This window comes from Priapulus caudatus, unplaced genomic scaffold (assembly GCF_000485595.1).
Source record: "Priapulus caudatus unplaced genomic scaffold, Priapulus_caudatus-5.0.1 Scaffold2130, whole genome shotgun sequence".
NCBI classification, from domain to species: Eukaryota; Metazoa; Priapulida; class Priapulimorpha; order Priapulimorphida; family Priapulidae; genus Priapulus; species Priapulus caudatus.
Window position 1 is genome coordinate 5,811 of NW_014579191.1, and position 24,336 is coordinate 30,146.

The 24,336-nt window shown below is 45.8% G+C and overlaps 1 protein-coding gene across 1 annotated transcript; it reads left to right on the plus strand.

The window, feature by feature from the left end:
- Positions 1-11,738: 11,738 nt before the first annotated feature.
- Positions 11,739-20,608, plus strand: LOC106818278. Its single transcript, XM_014822998.1, has 5 exons — positions 11,739-11,810; positions 12,655-12,837; positions 13,188-13,633; positions 15,277-15,391; positions 20,504-20,608. Exons 1-5 carry the CDS (start codon positions 11,790-11,792, stop codon positions 20,606-20,608), a joined length of 870 nt encoding a protein of 289 aa, XP_014678484.1. The 5' UTR covers positions 11,739-11,789.
- Positions 20,609-24,336: the final 3,728 nt, after the last annotated feature.

Sequence of the window (24,336 nt, forward strand, 5' to 3'; positions counted from 1 at the left end):
TGGCACTTCTCTGTTTCAGGACGATGGTCCCTGTTACCACGGTCGCCCTGCTCGTACTTGCCTCGACGATCCTATCCGCCTCGCAAGCTGTCGAAGTCCGAAGACCCACGATGGGAGTGGTTTTTATTCCGAAAGGCCATATCTCGGTCAGCCAGAGCACTTGGGGCCTAGCCTTCACTCTCAACTTCACTTCGATCCAGACGTATCTGCACTCCTTACACAAGGATGTGCGTAAGATGTATAGACGGCAGCCAGCGGAAGCACCATATTCCCCTTCCCCCTCCCCCGATGATCAATACTTCGCAGCTTTGAACAGGGACATCAGAAATCTGGTGCAAGCCCACATCGCATGGTTTCGCCAACGCTTAGAAACACTCAATCTCCGTTTAAAGGACCTGCACTCGTTGCATCACTCAAGAGAGAAACGCGCAATAATTGGTGGCCTTGGCAAACTTGCGAAATTTTTATTCGGTACGGCTACCGATGATGACATTGCGCAACTGCAACGGCAGTTATCCGTATTGGGTACGACACAGGAGCGAATTTTGACTGTAGTCGACGAATCCCTCACCGTCATAAATTATACGCGGATCCAGACAGAAATGAATACGGAGGTGTTGTCGCATGTCATTTCCCACGCCCGTGACTTGACCTCAAGTGTGCGCACACTAATGTTTAAAGTAACGGCCTTCCAAGCCTCTGTGGCGCGGGAGTTTATTGCGATTACGCACCTCCAGTTATCCCTTTCTAGTTTGACAGTAGCATTTGATAACGTTCAAAACACGATTGACACTACGATACACGCCATCTCCGTTTTATTAACGGGCCGATTGCCCTCTACGCTGTTACCCCCCCCCCATCAGTTGCGGGAAGTCTTACTTACAATCGAAAGCTCGCTACCCCCTACGTTAGCTATGCCACACAGCCCTCATGCTGATTTGTTCTACTATTATAACCTTATCGAGGCTATCGTAGTCCCTGTGGACATGGGACTCCACGTAATCGCATTTTTACCTCTCACATATAATGAGATGACATTTCAGATGTATCAAATTTTGACACCGCCAGTGTTTCTCGGCAATTCCACTGCAGCGGCATACTTCCAAATTTCCCAAAATTTTATTGGGGTCTCACTCGATCACGCCCATTATGTGCAACCGGACGAGTCCGCCGTACGTTCGTGCTTGCGTAAGCATCAGGAGATCTGTGATGTCAGATCTCCTATTTACCCCATAACGACAGCGATTACATGCCCAGTCGCGCTATTTCTCAATGATACCGCTCTGATCTCCACACTATGTGCGAGGCGCGTTACATTTTACGCACGGCCAACGCCGCGCGCCACCTACCTCGTTGACGGCAGCTGGCTCATTTCTACGCCTCACCCATTACGTTTGGCCATTTCGTGCCAGTCACACCCTACGACGCAAGTGACAACTAAAGAGTTTACCGTTCGACAGCAACAGACAGTCACGCTCCATTCTGGCTGTAAGGCCGAGTCCAAGTATTTTACCCTGCCCTCGTACTTCCACCACGAAACTGATGTCGACGTGCGAATCGAACTACCCCCACTCGACCGCCTGTTTTACCGCACGGTCCCTACAATATGGACAGACATTTATGACGCGAAACGCCTGTCCACCGACAACTCGCAAGACCTCATCCCCCCAGAAGTTGTACCTCCTAGTTCCTACGCCCATACTGACCTTGACGTCGCGTACTCTGACTTAGTTACTGCCGTCAGGCACACTAAACGCCTGCCAGCAGCTACCTCGGCATATGCTGGGGCGGGCGGTTTACCGATCGCGCCCACCACGTATCACTCCATCGTGTATATCGGCCTCACGTCCCTGCTGTTCACCCTTATGGTCGTCACTGCATATTGCTACTGCTGTCGTTGCCGTCGACCTCACACCCCCGAACACCAGCCCCAGTCAAGACCCGCCGATCATACACCACCCCTTTCCAGACGCATAACGATACAAAGCTACCCAACCACCCCTGCCACGCCAAGACCTCGTTCGCTATTTTCCGATATGCCGCTCACCATTCTCGAACCACAACAGCGAATGGGTTCCTTCGACCCAATAATGCCTACCCTTCAGTCCCATCGCGACGATTTCCCAGGTCCTACCCTTGTTTCCAAGACCCCATCGCCCACCTCGGCGATAGTACGATCCCCCCCTAATGTCGATATTACGCAAATACTGCGCGACACGCCTTCCGACCCCCCATCCCCAAAGGCTTCCCCACTGACTCCCATACTTCACCGGCATATCTCTCTACGGTCCCACCCAGTGCGCGGCTCTACGCCCACACCAGTCCCTTATCTAGCACCCCCACCTCGCGTCGTATAGATTCATCTCGGATGTTCCATTTCCGTGATTTTATCGAGCGAGTACCCTATCAATAGCTTATTATTTTAATCATACCGGCATAAGGATAGTTTTATACCATGGACGACGTGCAGTGTGTGCACCGCTAGCACTAGTCTTGCTACTCGATAGAGATCATTGTATTACTTTGTTTATTACGTTATTCGTAAAGCGCACTATTACAAAGATGCGCTCCATCTATCTGCATGTATTTCTCAGACGCCGTTTACAGCGCCCAACTTGTAACTCGGCTTATTCCGCGGCTTATATGTCACCGCACTCTCTCTAACCGGTTCACGCCGCTATGCCGGCAGGCCCGCTTATGACATAGTGTCATGTATGATGATTGTTCATTAATATTGTCAGAACCATATTATCCACAACGGTCACGACGGGCGGGATGCGCAGCAGCCGTCCGCGCCGCAGTCTCCACCGCCAGCGGGTGTCCGCGTCACCTGCACCTGCGCCCTCTGTCTCGGCGCCATATGCAACTGCGCCGATTGCCGCGGTGCTGCCCGCGCCTGCATCCTCTGCTCAGAGGCCGCTGTCGCCTACACCCGTGCTGCGGCCATGTGCGAGTGTGCCACCTGCATCGTCGGCGCGGCCTACGCCAACGCCGCGTTCAACGACTGAGACAGCATAGTCCCCTTCTGCGACTGCGCCGCCTGCTCTGCCACCGTCTGCAATTGCGCCGCCTGCGTCGCCGGGCGCCCACAATACGAGGCTCCAGCCCAGCCGGAGCCGGACGTACAAATTATTGGCGCGGTACCACCGCCGCAGCCAGGCGCGGTGCCGAACATCACCCGCGGCGCGGAGGACGGCCGATCACCCACCAACACCTGGGACAGTGACCGGCCCGTCCCCTACGAGCAGTACATGCCACTAGCCCCCTTCACCATGGAGGAAGAAGACGAGGACGACGCGCTGCAGGAAGAGCTGCAGCTCCAGTTCGAGGCCGAGGAAGGGAACCACCCTAACCCAGATTACCGCGGCACCTTCATCACCACGAACACCACCCTTGGCGAACTGCAGATCAACCGAATGGCCGCCGTGGCCATGGCGCAAATGGCGGCGGGAGCTGATGTGGCTCAGTCACCCGCCTCCCCAGACGACCCTTCTTGGGATGCTGGAATAATGCACGTCATCAATCCCGCCCCCTTCGTCGTCGACAGCAACCTGCAGTTCGACCTCCAGCTGGAAGGCGATCACCCCGACAACACTCCGGGTAACCCCACCCGGACACCGCACCCGGAGTTCAACGAGGAGTACGTTGGCTCCTTCGTGGGGGCGAACACCGTGGACGACCCCCGGCGCTACGAGTTCGAAGTCAGCGCAGCGGATGGCCCCGACACCACCTTTAACGCGATGCATATCCGCCAGATGACCGCCATGGCTATGGTGGACATGGCTGCCCGGGCCGCTATGGCTCAGTCACCCGCCTCCCCTGATGGTCGGGAGGAGGAACGCTGACCGATATTGCCCATGCGCACATTTTAGGGCCGTATGCCTTAAACGCGGGTATCCGCTAATATTAATATTTATAAACGTACGGTTACGGTACCAGTAGCTCTGTACGGTGTGTGGTCATATGGTTGAGGCCCACACCAGTAGTATGCATTGTGTATTATCAACTTATTGTATTGGTGGTAGCTATGTCGGAAATTACCATGACGCGTACGGCCAGCCAGGAGACTGGCATTTGATGTCCACTTCTGGACATCGGTCTAGTGGGGGGAGAAGTGTAACGCTGCAAAGCATTACAGGCCAATAAGGCTACAAATTCCCCCCCCCCACCGCCGACGCAGTACTGATATTACATAGATATCACTCGCGGCTAGATACACTCGCGGCTAGATATTGCGCCCTGCCTATGGGGGCCCAATTAGCGTTAAAAGCGCAATATCTACATAGATATCACTCGCGGCTATATATTGCGCACTGCCTATGGGGGCCCAATTAGCTTAAAAACGCAATATCTACATAGATATCACTCGCGGCTAGATATTGCGCCCTGCCTATGAGGGCCCTATTGGTGTAGCGCATAGATATCATTCATATCTAGATATTGCGCCCTACATATGGGGGCCCAATTAGAGCAGCGGCTTCATATCTGAATAGGCTTTATATCTGAATAGTGTGCGCTGCCTATGAGGGACCAATTAGAGCAGCGGCTTCATATCTAGATATTGCGCCCTACATATGAAGGCCCAATTGGAGCAGCGGCTTCATATCTAGATATTGCGCGCTGCCTATGAGGGACCAATTAGTGCAGAGGCTTCATATCTCGATATTAACGCGAAGGCATGGCGCATGCCTCGCGCATACGCCGATGCTGAGCCGGTTTAGTGACCTGAATCGGTTTATAATTGGTTTGTTGACGCCGATGTTGAGCCGGTTTAGTGACCTGAATCGGTTTATAATTGGCTTGTTGACGCCGATGTTGAGCCGGTTTAGTGACCTTAATCGGTTTATAATTGGCCTGTTGACACCGTGGATGCGTCACGCATGCGCCACGGGCGTGCCTGCGGGGGATAAAAGCCGGAGCACGGGCTGAATCGGGGAGGACTCCGTCAGCAACCGGGCATCTCTGCAGGCACGACCGAAGCATTGTAAACTTCAATAAACAGAAGCGTTCTAGTCATGGTAAATATCTGACTTCTATTCTCATCTATGTATTTTGGCTTCACATACATACATCAACAATAGCTCAACACTCTAGCGTTAAAAGCAACGTTACACTGAGCTATCGCGAGCCCTCGTCTCGCAAGCACTGGGTGGATCGGGTGTTGGTCGCAGAGTAAGCGGCCTTCCTACCAGCTCTGCTTCGCTCCGCGTGGCTCTCTTCAGGCATTTCCCGATGGGGGCGACGCCCGACGCCTCCTTCCTTCCGAGGTTCCAGGGCAGGTCTCATGGCTGAAAAGAAGATGGATTATTTCGTCGCATTTGCTTATCAGTCATCGCTGTAGGCACTCGTGATTGATATAGTTCACTCTGGTAAAGCAAGCAACCAAGTGTGATGCTATATGCACCTGCCCAGCATAGGTGAGAAGACAGGGTGCCTGCCATGGCAACAGCAAGCATATGCAAAATGGGGCCTTTGTTCAAACGTGTACTGTTCAGCTCCTAGACAGTTAATCTGTCTGAAATTTTCGAATCTCACTGCCCAAACCCTACCTGTACATACTCTCAAAATTTCATATCAATCTGTAACTTGACATACCCTTTAAGGAGGCGTGTAACAGTAAGCCTCCGCGATTGATCACCGTTGCACTATTTCTCGTATAGAAAAGAGCAGTTTTCTCGAATTTTTCATGGCAAATTTCGTCATTAGAGTGCATAAATGTACATTGCACACGCGAGATGGATGCCTGATAGACGTTTGGAAAGGATTGAAATTTCAATCGGTTTTGTGGAAAAATGTGTGCAAATGCGTGGGTTGTCGTAGCCATGGTGACCGGCAGCCGCGTTTGAGAGTTGAGGGGTACCCGACAAACATGGTGGAATTTCGCATCATAGAGCTGGCAAAAGTTTCGAGTGAAGATTGTACAGTTAATGTGCAGTGATTTTGCATGAATATAATGCATGCTGTGTGTTTATAGCAACTGTTTACGTATTTTTAATTATTTTTGTGTGCTGCTCATTTAGGCCTGCTGCCTATATGGACGCCCTCTACTGTTGGTAAACACCTTAAAGTCAGCCGTGGAGTAAGTGTTTACGCTATAGAATCACCGAAAACGTGGTTTTCGAGAACTACTTTCAGTGCAGAATGCAGGAGAGAGATTTTCAACGACTTAGTGAGCAGCAAAAGTTAAGTTTTTTGTACAAAATACTAGAAAAAACTGTAAAAAACCAAAATGATTGCCTGATTTGGACGGGGCATGCTAATCTAAGCTATCTATATATATATATCTATATATATATTCAAATTTATTAATTTAGTATTAGTTTGTATACAAACTAATACTAAATTAATAAATTTGAATCTTTGATGTGTGTCATATATGCACTACGTCATAAGTACCCGGATAACTTTAATGTAATATCAACCAATCAGAAGACAATAAATTGTGTTGTGCTTTCCTAATGGCGCACTTCTGCTATTAAAATATTACATCCCCACGCTAACACAAAAACGTCACATAACGTATTTTATAAGTTCATTGTCTTGGGTTTGGACATAACTTAATACCCAACGTTATAAATACGAAAATATGTGTCGGTTTTTTATAACGTTTTTATAACGTTAAAAATAACGTTTTCCCTACCGTACTAAAAACCTTAAAATAACTATATTTTTCTGTTCTGATAACTCTACTAAAAACCCGCATCACATTACCGTCTAATATAACGGTTTTGATTTTACTCTTATCATTACGCTCTTTTTTTACTTAAAATAACGTTATTGAACCGTTCTCCTCTGGCGTTATATACACGTTAAAAAAACCGAACACAATTACGTTAATATACGTTTATTATTTCCTACGTTATTATTACTTCTTATTACGTTTATATATATATATATTATATATATTTATATATATTAATGAAAGACAAGCATAACTAACAAAACTCAGTCGTTTACGCGAGCAGAGCATATATCACACGAAGTGTAATTGGTTTTACACATATAGAAACTCTGCACATACAGTAACAATCAAGCCCACATGTCTAATGAGTAAAATTCGTTTAATCCATTGTAAAAATATACTTACAGATATCAATTCGACATGATTTACAACTATATACTATATATATATCATATACTTATTATATATATTATTTTCAATATCAACATCAAAAACATTAAAGTTGTATAAATTTATAATGAAAATATTCAGGCCATATCATATCTGCCGACTATTTGTGCAAATCCCTACACTTACAATACAGTTTACTCTAATTTCTGAAATACAAACATTCCAGCTATAAACATTTTTCCCTTCTTAAACTTACACTTACCCTAACTATACCTTAACATATGATAATCCACGAACCTTCCTCAGTATAATATTTTCCAGAAATGAATAAAAGCATATTACATCAAAGCTAATAATACCTATATAACTATGAGTGAGCGCGGAGATTATATTAAGGATTATTACTCTTAATTTTGCTATTACATAGTGATAATTCCGATAAGAATACTACGTAACTTTATTTATATACATAGATATAAGATAGATAAATAGATAGATATAAATAGATCAATAGATTTAACACAAAATCTTGATCTTATCAAGGTCTTCTCGTTGTGTGTATATATACATAAACTTCTTTATTTTATTCTCTCCTCCATTATCTCCTTTGCTTTTCTCTATGTTATCTCTCTGTGTCGCGTTGTGCTCTCTACTCGCCACCCTCTCTCACATCTCCTCATCACTGGTGGTTCGGGTGATGGAGATGGCTTAATGTACATTGCGATGCAACTTAAATTCTGCATCACAGAAACAAACCGTCAAATCCTATTACGCAATGTATATATCTCTCTCTCTCTCTCTCTCTCTCTCTCTCTCCTCTTCTCTCTCTCTCTTCCTCCTTTATCTCTCCTCTCTCTCTCTCTCTCTCTCTCTCTCTCTCTCTCTCTCTCTCTCTCGCTCCTCTTCTCTTCTGTCTCTCTCTCTCTCTCTCTCTCTCTCTCCTCTTCCTCTCTCCTCTTTTATATATATATATATATTAATACTATATATATATATTATATTATTATACTATATTATATTATGTCGATATCATGTTTAATCAATATTCGTCATAAATATTATCTGAATAAATAATATGCGACTGTGAAATATAGAAACCTAAAGCGACAGTTTATTATCAGCTATAGCAGTTCAGAGCTTTATTTAATTACCTTCAACTGCCTTCACTCTACAAGTTTGAAACACTATACTACCTCACTCCACTGCTTTCTAGTTTCAGCAGTCAGCTTCTCACTGCATGGCACGAAGTTCAGACGTTTCCTATGCGAAGCAACTTCCAGTCTGTTCCAAAAGAGAAAGGCCAGCCAGTTAGAATACATAATCATTAATGACTCGTCACTTCACATTACACGCTGCGGCGCACGCCACGCACGCACGCACGCCGACGCACGCACGCACGCACGCGCGCGCGCGCGCGCGCGTACTGCCAGTACAGTGCCTAGCTCTAGAACTATTAGCCCTTCGTTCGAGTCGCTACGACTGTGGCGGAGAAAGGGCTCGTACAGTGCTATACACCAACTGAAATGGCAGCCTGATTCGGCAGGGCCAATTTACTTCTAGCTATAATTCTATGAGACATAAACAAATATGATAACACACATACGCTACCAGAGTAAAACTCGTACTAATAACTGATTATGAGGCATAATACAACAGTATATGATCTAGTACCATTGGTCCATGCGATATACTTCTGCCTCGAGCAACGGCTTGGCCGCAATCTCGAACACTTTCTGACTGTTCATATTCCCACTTGTACGGCGTTCTTATTGAGTTCACGCCGCGCTGTGCGTAGACTGGCTCCTCCCTTTTACTGCTAGCGTTATTCAGAAGCACGCCGCTAATAGACGGCAACCAGTTATCAGACTAGCTGTAATCAGCGCTCGAGGCATAATGGTTATCGCGAAACTACGTGCCAGGGGCGGTCGATGTGTGTATGTGTGTTATGAGGTCAAGTGCTGGTTACTAATATCACATCCGCGCTTGGTGTACGACCAACATAATACATGATGCAGCGGCGCCGCGTGGTGTGTGATGTGTCCACTTGCCCACAAATCAAGCCGCAGTTACGAGCCACAGCGGCCCCATTGATCTATGCTATATACAACAATATATAAACAATATATATACAGCGCTTGTATATAGTCAATGGGCGCGCGTGTGTTGCTTACGTGCGGGGCTTATCTTGCTCACACGTGGTGTGTGTGTGTGTATTATGGTGTGCGTGCCAGTAGCGGGGCGGTGTATTTTGTGGTATATTGTGTGTCGGTGTGTGTGCGCGCGCAAGTGTGGCGTGCTGTATATGGGGTGTGGGCGCGTGGTGGGCATGCGTGCGTGCTGCGACGGACTGTACATGTGCGTGCGTGTGGCGTGCATGTCTACGTAATGTGTGGCGCCCGCGTAACATTGAATGAAAATCAAGAGCTAATATACCTCAAGAGCCATACCTCAATAATAAATTCGAAGAGCTAATAAGCAGGTATTATGACTCTTGATAAAATTTAAGTTATCGTAAATCGTTTGTCAGGAACCAGAAACATAGGCTTCGTAATGCAAACAGTAAATAAACGTTAGGTTTTCAACGTTTTAGGACACCATTTCACACACTTATTGAATGTACAGCAAGACGTTTGTTGTCTAACCATATCAAAAACGTTTAAATTATGTTAGTGTAACGTTCATGACTAACGTTTTGTAAATGGTGCCTGACAAGTTATAAATAATCGTTTATTTTACCCATCGAAACCTAGATAAACGTTGCATATGGTAGTTAATAGGTGTAGAAAATAACGTTTGTTTCTAAACCCACTTTTGGCAATATTTAAAAACGTTAAATGGCATGTTAGTGCCAACGTTTATTAGTAACGTTTGTAGTAAACACCATTTCGCAACTATAACAAAACGTTAAATGGTGGTTGACACACGGTTGCGGCAAACGTTTGTCAAGAACCTATATATAACTTTATTTATAACGTTTGATGAACGTTCTTAGAAGGTTTAATTCAAACCAAACCAAAATAAAACCAGAACATAACGTTAGGAAAACGTTATGTGTTAGCTGGGATGGTGTCTAACGTTAATGATTACCGCTCCTGCTCGTAACGTCGCTAGGGCCTACTCACCAGAGTACTACTACACACCAGAGTACTACCAGAGGCCTACTCGTCAGTGTAGCGAGCGCAGCCAAGTGTAACATGACGACTGGTATTATACAGGTTACATGGTGTCAGAATAATTACGAAATTCACGCCTAAAATGGAACAGTTTAAACCCCCATCCCAGCTCAATTTCGATGGGAATCTCTGAGAGAATTGGAAAAGGGGGCGGCAGCGCTTCGAGCTTTACTTCACGGCGTCAGGTTGGGTAAGAAAATATTATGCTACGAATATTGCTATACTACTCCACACGATTGGAGACAATGGAATAGAAATTTACAATACCTTCACATATGAGGATCAAGATTTTCTACACAAATTCAGTGAGTACTGTGAGCCAAGAAAAAGCACAGTTATAGAAAGGTACACGTTCTGGGAACGCTCCCAACGGGAAGGAGAAACGATAGGCCAATTTGTAACTGCCCTAAAAAATCATGCAAAAAACTGTGATTTCGACACACAAAGATACAACATGATTCGTGAACTGATAATTTTTGGTGTGGCAGACTCCAGGCTCAAGGAAAGGCTATTAAGAGACTCCGACAATCCTAAAGCCTACAGACCTGCTAGCATGCTAACAAGCCCCTTAACAAGCCTACAGGCCTGTTAGCATGCTAACAAGCCCCTTAACACGCCTACAGGCATGCTAGCATGCTTACAACCATATTAACAGGCCTAGAGACCTGCTAGCAAGCATATAACCCCTTAACAAGCCTACAGACCTGCTAGCAAGCTTATAACCTTTTAACAAGCCTACAGACCTACTAGCATGCGAACAAGCCTCTGAACAAGCCTACAGGCATGCTAGCATGCTAACAAGCCCCTTAACAATTGCCTACAGGCCTGGTAGCAATCTTATAACCCCTTAACAAGCCTAGAGACTTTCTGGCATGCTAACAAGCCCCTTAACAAGCCTACAGGCCTGTTAGCATGCTTACAAGCCCCTTAACAAGCCTACAGCCCCGTTAGCATGTTAACAAGCCCCTTAACAAGCCTACATGCATGCTAGCATGCTAACAAGCCGCTTAACAAGCCTACAGGCATGCTAGCCTTAACCATAAACCTAACCCTAACCCGATCCCTGACCCTAGCCCTAACCCTACCCCTAACCATAACCCTAGCCCTAACCCTAGCCCTAACCCTAGCCTTAGCCCTAACCCTAACCCTAACCCTAACCCTAACCCTAACCCTGACCCTAACCCTAACCCTAACCCTAACCCTAACCCTAACCCTAACCCTAACCCTGACCCTAACCCTAATCCTAACACTATCCTAACACTAGTACTGCCACGTTGCGGTCACCTCCCTCCACGCCCGGGGGATAGCATTACCCCTACGGGGTATAGACTGGTCCGCGCTCGACAGTTCCACTCGCGTTACACTGACGCGCGCGGCGCGCTCACTTAACGCGAGTGGAACTGCCGAGCGCGGACCAGTCTACTGCTAGCAATCTCCACTGCAAGCAACTTTGGCCTCTCGAGAAATACATTTCAAATTCATTTGTTAGAGCAGAGAATGTCATCCTGTGCAGCTATGAACTGCACTAACAGGCAGTTTAAGGGATGTGGAAGGACATTTCATTTGTAAGTTAGCATTAAAATGGGCAAATTTATGATAAAAACAGCATTATTATACGTCGTGCCAGCGAAGCATATTGACATACAGCAGATTGTGTAATATAACTACAGTAGGCCTATTTGTAGTTGAATGAACGCTATGTCTATGCATTGCCATTTTATATGTTTAATAATTTGGAACAATAATTCAGAAATTGACCATTTCTGATTTCATAACCTATGATAACGTTAGCACAGAAGGCCTACACTGTACAGGCTACAGGTGTATTGTAATTTTGTTATGTTTTGTGTGGCGAACCAGCCTGTGTTCCTCGTGTCACTCGCGGACATAGCCCCTGCGCCGTGCTGGGTATGTTGTGTGCGTTAGCAAAGGTTTTTACCCTCGATCGCTAGCTAGGCACTTGTACTAAGGCCAAAAAGGGTGTGCAACCGATTGTCTATCTTCTAACCCTAGCAAGACCGTTTCTTGGAGCTAGGTACTTGTAAAAAGTTGTATTGTTGTCATGATGTAAAATTAAATGTAGCTAAACCAAATTAGCTACCCCACATTGTAATTTTGGTGTGTGCGTGTGATATTCACTGTACGACTGGCTCTCCCGTCGTCGACCTCCACCGGACAGCAGTAGATGGCTGAGGGTCAACCCAGGCTACTGATGATTCGTTCCGCGGACCACGGAACATTTCCACATCTTGGGGCATTTAGCAACCATGCCTACGCCACTCAAGTTCCCAGTTCTTAACGAGGTTTCAAATGGATTTCAGCTGCGAAAATTAAACCACCGTGAAATATACAGCGTACACAGTAACGATGAATTAAATAAAGGGAAATGTTACATTTTGCTTGTTTTAGGTTCCCTTTTGGCCGCCCTGCCTTGCTAAGCAAATGGCTTGTAAACATGAAGAGAGACAAGTGGTGTCCATCGAATGTTCAGATCATTTTACAGGAAACTGCTTTGACCACAGTGGTCAGACAACCCGGTTGGCAGAAGATGCTGTACCAATACTCTTTGGCTTTCCAGACCATCTCAAAAACGTAAGAGTAAAATATCTACAAGAGGGGTTTGTTGTTGTTGTTGTTGTTGTTGTTGTTGTTGTCGTTGTTGTTAGTGTGTGTGTGTGTGGGGGGTATGTACTAGGATTGTTCGCTAGATAGTGAAAGCAAGAAAACATTCTCAGTTCCTTAAACACTTTTTTATGGCAGCTCTGCTTTTTTGTATTGGATTCTGTATTGGGGTGCGGGTAATAAGATTTAACTAAATCTGCATTTTACATGATATTATTTTATCTATTGTTTATCAACTGCATGTTTCTCTAGCAATGTATTTCAATCTATTAAAATGCAGTCTCACTTTTTGTATATTTTAATCACAAAAGTCGCGATAGGACAGCGTCTCGGAGTCGCCGGCGACCGGTCACCTCGACGACGCGAGCCCGGTGCACCGCATAAGCTCTGCTAAGCTCTGCACGCCGCACGAGACGTCCCACGCGGAGGTGTCTGGCTCCGAGATCATGATCGGAGGGAAGAAGAGAGCTGGGAAGCCCGCTAGACCCGCGTGGAGTCAGCGAAATGACGCGAATTCGACGAGCACTGTCGTCGAATTCCTCAAGACAGTGACGGCGCCGACGCGGACGAGTCTAGAGGTGTTCAAACCCTTGGCCGCCCGGAAACCACGCCGATACGCTGAGAAGAGTTCTGCCCCAAATGCGTCCGGCGTTGCCGCGAAGCAACGGCCGCAGCGGTGGAAGACCAGCAGTCAGAGCAGCAGCAGCTGCAGCAGCAGCATCGTCATGATGAGTCATCGTCATGATCGTCATGATCGCGATCGTTGGCAAGCTCGGCCGCTTCCGTCTCCGCAACGACGTTGGCTGCGACACGACGCACGTCGCCTGCGGTTGCGAGCGCCGCACGCTGAGACACCCTACGAGTGTGTTGCGTGGTTCCCGGCCGCCGGCTTGCGTGCGCCGAGTGGGAAACGGCCGGCGGTGGAGACCGCTACCGGCAGGCGGTGTTTGCGCAGTGTGGCCGTGTAAACATGAATGAGCGTTCACGTAGAAATGATGAATAAGATCCAAACTTGTGTGGTAAACTGTACAACCTTTAATATCTTACACACATCACATCTCCTTACACATAGACAAAGGACCCGCGCACACGCGTGGTCGCGCGTGCGCGTCCTCTCGCGACCAGAACTCCCCCCTCTTACATCTCTCTCTCTATATATATTCCCCCAAAACTCCCTACATCCTGAGCGCGCATGTCACCCGTTCTCTCAGACCACGTCCTACCCCTATTTCACACTGACTCTCGAAACTGCCTAATCTAAAACCCGCTTATCCAACTCCCTGTAACATCAATGTAGCTGCGCGACGCTGCGTCTACGCAGACTAACTGGTCACCAAACAACCCTAGTCTATAGCCTCGCTGACTACTTCATGTAACACGTGCAAAAGACATGTTACATTATCTCCTTTTTCCCCAAAACGATGACTAGGGTAGTCATCAACTCAGCGTCCTCGCTGATCTACACTTTAACCTGAACCTAACCAATTCAAAAAAAAAATACTACCCTTATATCTTCCTAACTCAACCCAACAAGAGAAACGTCTTTCTGTCCGATTAAACACCCACAATCAATACACACAAACATAACAATAATCAAAATACAATAAGAAAACATATATGAAGCGTAGAAAACAAGTACCGGGTAACGATAAAGTTCGATCACAATATAAGTCAGAAACTCAACACATTTGGCATGAACATTCTGATATCTGATAATCGCTGCCAATTACTCTCCACGATTCGCGTATTTTATGGCTCTAACGAGTTACGTGGCGTACTGCCGTATACAACACGCATTACCGAAAACGCACGTTATATCTGATTATATTCATCATAATCCAGGGCACACAGGGGCCATGGCACACAGGCATGTAATAAACACGGGGCAACTGATGTGGTAGCTTGTCACTTCCACACATCATTGGCGGCCAAAACAAAATCAGATCGGTTCTAGGAACAAATACCCCCCGGACAATCACCCCCGCCGGATAATTACCACCCGGACAATTACCCGCCGCGGAGCAATTACCCCCCATGCCATTTACCCCCATGCCCATTACCCGTTGCCCGGACAATACCTCCCCGGACATTTACCCCCCACCGGACCAATTACACCCCCGGACATTACCGCCCCGGGACAAATTACCCCCGCGGACATTTACCCGACCCGGACAATTACTCCGCGCCATTTACGGCCACCCGGACAAATTAGCCCCCACGGACACTTTACCCCACGGACACAATTACCCCCTGACATTCAGCGCCCCCGGACAATCAGACCCCCGCGGAAAGCAATTANGGACATTTACATGCCCCACCCCGGACATTTAACCCGGACATTTACCCCGCAATTACCCCTGGAACATTTACCTCACTTGGTTGATTTAATTTATTCATGCTTTGCAACAGTGATACAGGCAGGAGGTCGAGGAGAGAGGCGCAGAGCGTGGTGGAGGAGATGGGGGAGAAGGTGGCGAGAACCGTGGTGGGTGATGCAGCGAGGGCGGAGAAGGTGGAGGAGGAGGTATGAGAGAAGGTGGATGAGGAGGAAGGGCGGGAGACGTGGGTGGCGGGATGAGAAGGGGGAGAGCGTGGAGGAGATGAGGAGAAGGGGGGAGAAGGATGGTAGGAGGACGGAGCGAGCGACGGAGGAGGAGGAGAGGGAAGTGGAAGTGAGGAGGAGGAGGGGAGAGCGAGAGGTGAGAGAGCAGAGGAGGAGGCAGGAGGAGAAGGTGGCGAGTAGGTGGTGGCAGGAGGGGGGGGCAGAGCTAGAGGAGGAGGAGGGAGGAGTGAGAGAGAGGAGGACGTAGAGGGACCAAGGAAAGGTAGAGGGAGAGGGAAGAAGGTGGTGGATGGGATGGCAGGAGATAACGAGGACGAGAGGCAGGTGGATGGGAGGAGGAGGAAGCAGGCAGGAGAGCAGGATGTGGAGGAGGTAGAGAAGGGAGGAGCGTAGCGGAGGGCAGGTGGTGGAGAGAGTGGAGAAGGGGTGGTGGAGGAGGATGGAGGAGAGGAGGACGACGAGGAGGTGAGGAGGAGGAGAGGAGAGGAGGAAGATGGGTGGAGGAGGAGGAGAGGAGATGGAGAATTGCAAGGAGGGGACGTACGTGGGACGAAGGGCGCGAAGAAAGGAGGCAGAGGAGCGGAGAGAGGGTGGATGCAGGCGATGAGGAGGAGTATGGGGTGGAGGAAGAGGAGAGGCAGAGGAGAGCAGGAGAGGCAGGTGGGGGAAGGAGGAAGGTTAGAAGCACGGCGCCTCTACTCCTCCCTTACCTCATCCACTCTCCTCCTCCTCCTCCCTCGCATCCTTCCCTCCCTCTCTGTCTCCCACTCTCCCTCCTCCTCTCACAGCCTTCTCCCCATCGTTTTCCACCTCCTCCTCCTTACCTCCTCTCACTCTCCTCCTCCTTCTCCTCCTCCCTCCTCCTCCTTCCTCCTCCCTCCTTCTCCACCTTCTCCCCCTCAGTCCTTCCTTCTCCACCTTCTGCCCGCTCCTACCTCCCTCCACCACGTTTCTCCCACATATCTCCTTCTCCTCCTCCTCCACCTCCTCTCCTCCTCCTCCCACCTCCTCCTCCTCCTCTCCTTCTCTCCTCCTCCTCCACCACCTTCTCTTCATCTTCTCCCCCTCCTTCCTCCACACCTTTCTTCCTCCTGCTTGGACCTCTGCCTGTATCACTGTTTCAAACAATGAATAACACACCAAGCTGAGAAATGTCCGGGGCGTAATATGTCCGGGGGATTAAATGTCCGGCGGGGGTAATTGTCCGGGGGTGATTGGCCCGGGGCCGGTAAATGTCCGGGGTGCGTAAATGTCCGGTGGGGTACTTGTCCGGGGGGCTAATTGTCCGGGGCGGTAAATTCCGGGGAGTTAATTGTCCGTGGGGTAAATGCCCGGTCGGTAATATTGTCCGGGGGCGCGTAATTGTCGCGGGCTGTAATTGGCGCGGGGTTTAATCTCGTCCAGGGCGATGCATTGTCCGGCGGGCGTGAATGGCATGGCGGGAATTGTCCGCGGCGGTAAATGTCCGGGGAGTAAATTGTCGGGGGGTAATTGTCCGCGTTGGGGGTTAATATGTGCCGGGGGTGAAAGCCGGGAATTGTGCCGGGGGTTAATATGTCCCGGCGGTTGTCGGGGTTAATGCGGGCGAGGGATGAATCCCGGGGGTGTAAATGTCGGGTAAGTCGGGGGGGTAATTGTCCGGGGGTAATATGGCGGTAATTTGTCGCGGGAGTATGGTCCGGGGGCTAAATGTCGCGGGGGTGATTGTCCGGGGCGGTAAATGTCCGGGGGGTAAATGTCCTGGGGTAATTGTCCGGGGGGTGATTTTCCGGGGGGCTGATGGCAATGGGTGTTTAAATGGCATGGGGGTAATTGTCCGGGGGTGTCGGGGGTAATTGTCCGGGGGTAGATTGTCCGGGGGGGCTTTGAGTTTTGTCCTGGAGCAGCCAAATCATCGATATATGCATCCCATCATACATCATAAATCATATTTACAGCCAACAAAGAATATCGCAAAACTGATTCATATTTTCGATTAAACTGTTTTGCGGCCTATAATCAAACTCTAATTGAAGAATGTGTTTAGCCGGTCTGACAATATAATGGAAACGTGACCGTCATGGTTAGCCACAAATTCAAGAAAACGATCACAAATTTCTAAACAAAGTTTCACGACAAAGGTTTTCCACGAAAAAACGGTTAGAAGCATATATCATGAAGAAAATACCGCGTTCATAAAACAACCATAAACCTACATATAGACATACATACAATGTCAGGTAAGCTTGTGAAACAACTGTGTCGGCGTTCCTTATTCAAAGTTTTATTCTGCTCCGCAAGTACATACGCATAGACATAACATAACATGCACCTTTTGAACTAAAACAGGTATGAGGGATAAAAAAAAATGTATGGTGCATGCTTGCATGGTGTATACAGGAAAAACCCTCGAGTATTAACGTTTATAACTAACGTTTTCACTTTAATTACGAAATAAATGCCGACACAAGATTGATTCAATACTCATTTTAAGTATTTCCGTCTCGTTCATCTCTCGCGTTCTTGTTCCTTTCGTGTAACTGCATCCTTCTCTTCCTTCGTCGGAATCTATTCTTCTTTTCACGTCCTTCTCCTCTCCGCTGACAACCTTGCCGACGCGGCGGCCGCAACGCGTCCTCCTCCACGATTTCCAGCCGATCCTCGTCGCCATCGTCATCGTCGTCGGCGCTAGCCCAGTCTGGCTCACATCTCATCATCAGAACTCGCGCTTTCCGTCCCTCTCTCCCTGTCTCGCTCTCCGTCATTCTTCCTCTACATCTTTCTTGATTCACCGTTCTCTCTCCCGCTTCTCGCTCTCCGTCGTTCTTCCTTCTCCATCTTCCTTGTCCGTAGATCGATATAGTAGTAGATAGTACCTTACGTGCCTCCGCAAAGGATACCAGATTTTGGACTGTCACGAGCACCAAAATGTAAACATGAATGAGCGTTCACGTAGAAATGATGAATAAGATCCAAACGTGTGTGGTAAACTGTACAACCTTTTAATATATCTTACACACATCACATCTCCTTACACACAGACAAAGGACCCGCGCACACGCGCTGTCGCGCGTGCGCGTCCTCTCGCGACCAGAACCCGACTCCCCCCTCTTACATCTCTCTCTATATATTTCCCCAAAACTCCCTACATCCTGAGCGCACATGTCACCCGTTCTCTCAGACCACGTCCTACCCCTATACCGACTCTCGAAACTGCCTAATCTAAAACCCGCTTATCCAACTCCCTGTAACATCAATGTAGCCGCGCGACGCTGCGTCTACGCAGACTACCTGGTCACCAAACAACCCTAGTCTATAGCATCGCTGACTACTTCATGTAACACGTGCAAAAGACATGTTACAGCCGCGTACACATTGGCAACACGGACGCTCCAGAAGAGAGATCGATGGTCACCCTGCTACAGCAGTGCAGAGCGGAGGTGACCGCGTGCCATCGCAAGGCCGACGTCTGTGTTGGCAGGCAGACGAGCAATGTTATGCTCAAATGTTATGCATTTCCGACATTTTAATAAATTTTTATTGAAACCAGAATAATTAATAGTACAATTTTTGTTTATTAAAAAATGCCCAGCCTACACACTGACATTCAAGGAAAGTGTATCATTTAGCCCCATGCTATTATTCTGCCAACCTGGAGCCAGTTAAGCCGGTGTCGGGCCAAGGTGCAAAGCCGGGGGGGTCAGGCAAATATTGGGCCAATATTATTGGTGCTAAGATTAACCGATATTGGGCCAATATTGACCTGGTGCTGTTGTGCTGTCTGGGTATATGCTATATGCTAGTATATCCTTATATATGCTATATATTGCTATATCATATAAGCTATATGTAGGCCTATATAATGTATGCTAGACATATGCTATATTTACCTTAGACCGAATAATTAATTCTGTCCTAGATAACGTTTTATCTATCATCTAATCTTTCATCTATCGATTCATATATATATATATATATATATATATTATAGAATAGCCTAGCAGTACTAGTACGGTACCGTAGTAGTAGTATATTGACGTAATTCACACAGCCTGGTTGTCAATAATATAATATGCTATATTAATTATTATATATAATTATTATATTATATGTAGGCCTATGTATGCTATATGCTGTACCTATATGCTATATTTGCCTATATGCCTTATAAATATATATATATATATATATATAATATAATCTTTCATGTTTCATCATTTTCATCATGCTTCACCATCAAGGTTTGTTTTCATGCGAATGGTAACATAAGAATTATTATAATTGGTAGAATAGGCTGCGACTAGCTAGCACGTGACTCGTGACGTCACGTAAACAATTATTTTTCGTGTATTTCTCGTTCCTTTAGCGCCATACATGTATCTATATACATATCCATATTTATATGATCTCTTAAGTATAGATCAACGTTTTTTTTCATGCTAATTTGAATAATAGTCGCGTTTTCTTATTTTTCATTTGAAATGTTGTGGGGCACAGACCGGCAGATTCAACTTTTGGGAGTAGGTGGAAGATGGCGCTGTGGCGTCACTTTCATTAGGGTCCCTGTATAGGTGTTTACCAACAGTAGAGGGCGTCCATAGGCAGCAGGCCTGAATGAGCAGCACACAGAAAATAATAAGAAATACGTAAACAGTTGCTATAAACACACAGCATGCATTATATTCATGCAAAATCACTGCACATTAACTGTACAATCTTCACTCGAAACTTTTGCCAGCTCTATGATGCGAAATTCCACCATGTTTGTCGGGTACCCCTCAACTCTCAAACGCGGCTGCCGGTCACCATGGCTACGACAACCACGCATTTGCACACTTTTTCCACAAAACCGATTGAAATTTCAATCCTTTCCAAACATCTCTTCGTCGGGCATCCATCTCGCGTGTGCAATGCACATTTCTATGCACTCTAATGACGAAATTTGCCATGAAAAATTCGAGAAAACTGCTTTTTTCTATACGCAGAAATAGTGCAACGGTGAACAATCGCGGAGGCTTACTGTTACACTGCCTTAAAGGGTATGTCAAGTTACAGATGATATGAAATGCGACGAAATAATCCATCTCCTTTCAGCCAGGACATCTGCCCTGGAACTCGGGAAGGAAGGAGGCGTCGGGCGTCGCCCCCATCGGGGAAATGCCTGAAGAGTGCCACGCGGCAGCGAAGCAGAGCTGGTAGGAAGCGCGCTTACTCTGCGACCAACCACCGATCCACCCAGTGCTTGCGAGACGAGGCTCGCGATAGCTCAGCAGATGAACTGGAGTCGTATAATGCTCGTGCACATGCCGTCGGTGGCTGCGATGGTGCAGGAAGTCGTGCGAGGTGAGTACAGTGCCTGATGACAGTGTTGTCAGGTGCCATTTCGATTTTCATCCTGAAATACAGAAAAAGTCACCTTGCCACATATTATGTCTGTATAGGGTTAGGGTTAGCCGTTAGGGTTAGGGGGTTAGGGTTAGGAGTTAGGGTTAGGGGTTAGGGGTAGGTTAGGGTTAGTGTTATGGTTAGGGTTAGGGTACCGTGTATAAATAAATAAATAAATATGAATAATATATATAAATATATATTTATATTATATATATATATATATATATATATATATATATATATATATATACTTACACATTCATACATATTCATAAAATTCTGTGCTAATGAGTGAACGACATGTATGCTGTTTTGCAGAGCACCCGACGACGTGCTGTTCTGTAGCAAGCAGGCTGGCGAGAGCATCAGAGCAGCATACATGTCGTTTACTCATTAGCACACAATTTTATGAATATGTATGTATGTGTGTGTGTGTATATATATTTTATATATATATATATATATATAGCGATATATGTAGATATATATATATATATATATAGATAGCTTAGATTAGCATGCCCCCGTCCAAATCATGCAACCATTTTGTTTTTTTACTGTTTTTTCTAGTATTTTGTACAAAAAACTTAACTTTTGCTGCTCACTAAGTCGTTGAAAATCTCTCTCCTGCATTCTGCACTGAAAGTAGTTCTCGAAAAACCACCTTTTCGGTGATTCTATAGCGTAAACACTTACCCCACGCTGACTTTAAGGTGTTTACCAACAGTAGAGGCGTCCATAGGCAGCAGGCCTGAATGAGCAGCACACAGAAAATAATTAAAAATACGTAAACGTTGTTATAAACACACATCATGCATTATATTCATGCAAAATCACTGCCACATTAACTGTACAATCTTCACTCGAAAATTTTGCCAGCTCTATGATGCGAAATTCCACCATGTTTGTCGAGTACCCCTCAACTCTCAAACGCGGCTGCCGTGACCATGGTTACGACAACCCACGCATTTGCACACATTTTCCACAAAACCGATTGAAATTTCAATCCTTTCCAAACGTCTATCGGGCATCCATCTCGCCTGGTGGCAATGCACATTTATGCACTCTAATGACGAAATTTGCCATGAAAAATTCGAGAAAACTGCCTCTTTTCTATACGAGAAATAGTGCAACGGTGATCAATCGCGGAGGCTTACTTTACACGCCTCCTTAAAGGGTATGTCAAGTTACAGATTGATAATGAAATTTTGAGAGTATGTAAAGGAGGGATTGGCAGTGAGATTCGAAAATTTCAGACAGATTAACTGTCTAGGAGCTGAACAGTACACGTTTGAACAAAGCCCCATTTCGCATATGCTTTGCCGATTTTCATCCTGAAATACACAAAAGTCACCTTGCCACATATATGTCTGTATAGGGTTAGGTTAGCCGTTAGGTTAGGGTTAGGGTAGGGTTAGGGGTTAGGGGTTAGGGGTAGGGGTTAGGGTTAGTGTTATGGTTAGGGTTAGGGTACTCGTGTATAAATAAATAAGTAAATATGAATATATATATATATATATATATATATATATATATATACACACATTCATACATATTCAAAATTCTGTCCTAATGAGTGAACGACATGTATGCTGTTTTGCAGAGCACCCGACGACGTGCGCTGTTTCTGGAGCAAGCAGGCTGGCGAGAGCATCAGAGCAGGCATACATGCGTTACTCATTAGCACACAATTGTTATGAATATGTATGTATGTGTGTGTGTGATATATATATATATATATAGATATATAGTAGTATATATATATATATATATATATATATAGCTTAGATTAGCATGCCCCCGTCCAAATCATGTAACCATTTTGGTTTTTACAGTTTTTTCTAGTATTTTGTACAAAAAACTTAACTTTTGCTGCTCACTAAGTCGTTGAAAATCTCTCTCCTGCATTCTGCACTGAAAGTAGTTCTCGAAAACCACGTTTTCGGTGATTCTATAGCGTAAACACTTACCCCACGGCTGACTTTAAGGTGTTTACCAACAGTAGAGGGCGTCCATAGGCAGCAGGCCTGAATGAGCAGCACACAGAAAATAATTAAAAATACGTAAACAGTTGCTATAAACACACAGCATGCATTATATTCATGCAAAATCACTGCACATTAACTGTACAATATTTACTCCAAAATTTTGCCAGCTCTATGATGCGAAATTCCACCATGTTTGTCGAGTACCCCTCAACTCTCAAACGCGGCTGCCGGTGACCATGGCTACGACAACCCACGCATTTGCACACATTTTTCCACAAAACCGGTTGAAATTTCAATCCTTCTCCAAACGTCTATCGGGCATCCATCTCGCGTGTTCAATGCACATTTATGCACTCTAATGACGAAATTTGCCATGAAAAATTCGAGAAAACGGCTCTTTTCTATACGAGAAATAGTTCAACGGTGAACAATCGCGGAGGCTTACTGTTACACGCCTCCTTAAAGGGTATGTCAAGTTACAGATTGATATGAAATTTTGAGAGTATATTATAGTATGTACAGGAGGGATTGGGCAGTGAGATTCGAAAATTTCAGACAGATTAACTGTCTAGGAGCTAAACAGTACACGTTTGAACAAAGGCCCCATTTCGCATATGCTTGCTGTTGCCATGGCAGGCACCCTGTCTTCTCACCTATGCTGGGCAGGTGCATATAGCATCACACTTGGTTGCTTGCTTTACCAGAGTGAACTATATCAATCACGAGTGCCTACAGCGATGACTGATAAGCAAATGCGACGAAATAATCCATCTTCCTTTCAGCCAGGAGACCTGCCCTGGATATATATAGAGTTATCTTCTAAAGTATTTTTTTCCTTCTAAATTTGAGCTTACATTGCAAAAGTTATAGAATGTGCACTCTCAGGTAAAAGCAATGCTACTGAATATGTTACTCAGCCAGATGCATGGTACAATGCCACACACATGACAGTGTAATTATTACATTATTATTGTATCATTTTAATCAAGAGTTCTTATTAATAGCAAACTTTTCCACTTCTAGTTCAAGTACAAGATGCAAACGCATGCAACACAACCTTGCTTTGTGTCTGCATCCAGCTCATGCAAAGGCAGAATTGCCTCAGCAGAAACTCCCATCTCAGTAAGTTGTTTGATTTGGTCAAACATAAGTGATCGCAGGGGGCTCACCACAATTAACACTCACGTAATGTGGAGTTTTCTTTGCATGTAGCTGAATTGATTAAAAGGAAAAAAAATTAATGTAATTTTGTGTGAGGTTAAAACACTTTAATTATATTAATTAATTATTAAACATAATTAAACATAATTAAACATTAATTAAACATAACATTAATTACATTATCACATTAATAATCGTATATATTTTTCTATAATTATTCACTACCTGATAATATGATAGTTATAGTAAATTTGTACCAACTAAATGTGTGCTACGTAAGTATAAACTTTTCTGTAGAATGTTCTCATCGTTTCTCGTATAGTAGGCCCATTATCTTTTAGAACATTAACAATACTCAGTACTATAGCTCACATTATCACGAGCAAGTGG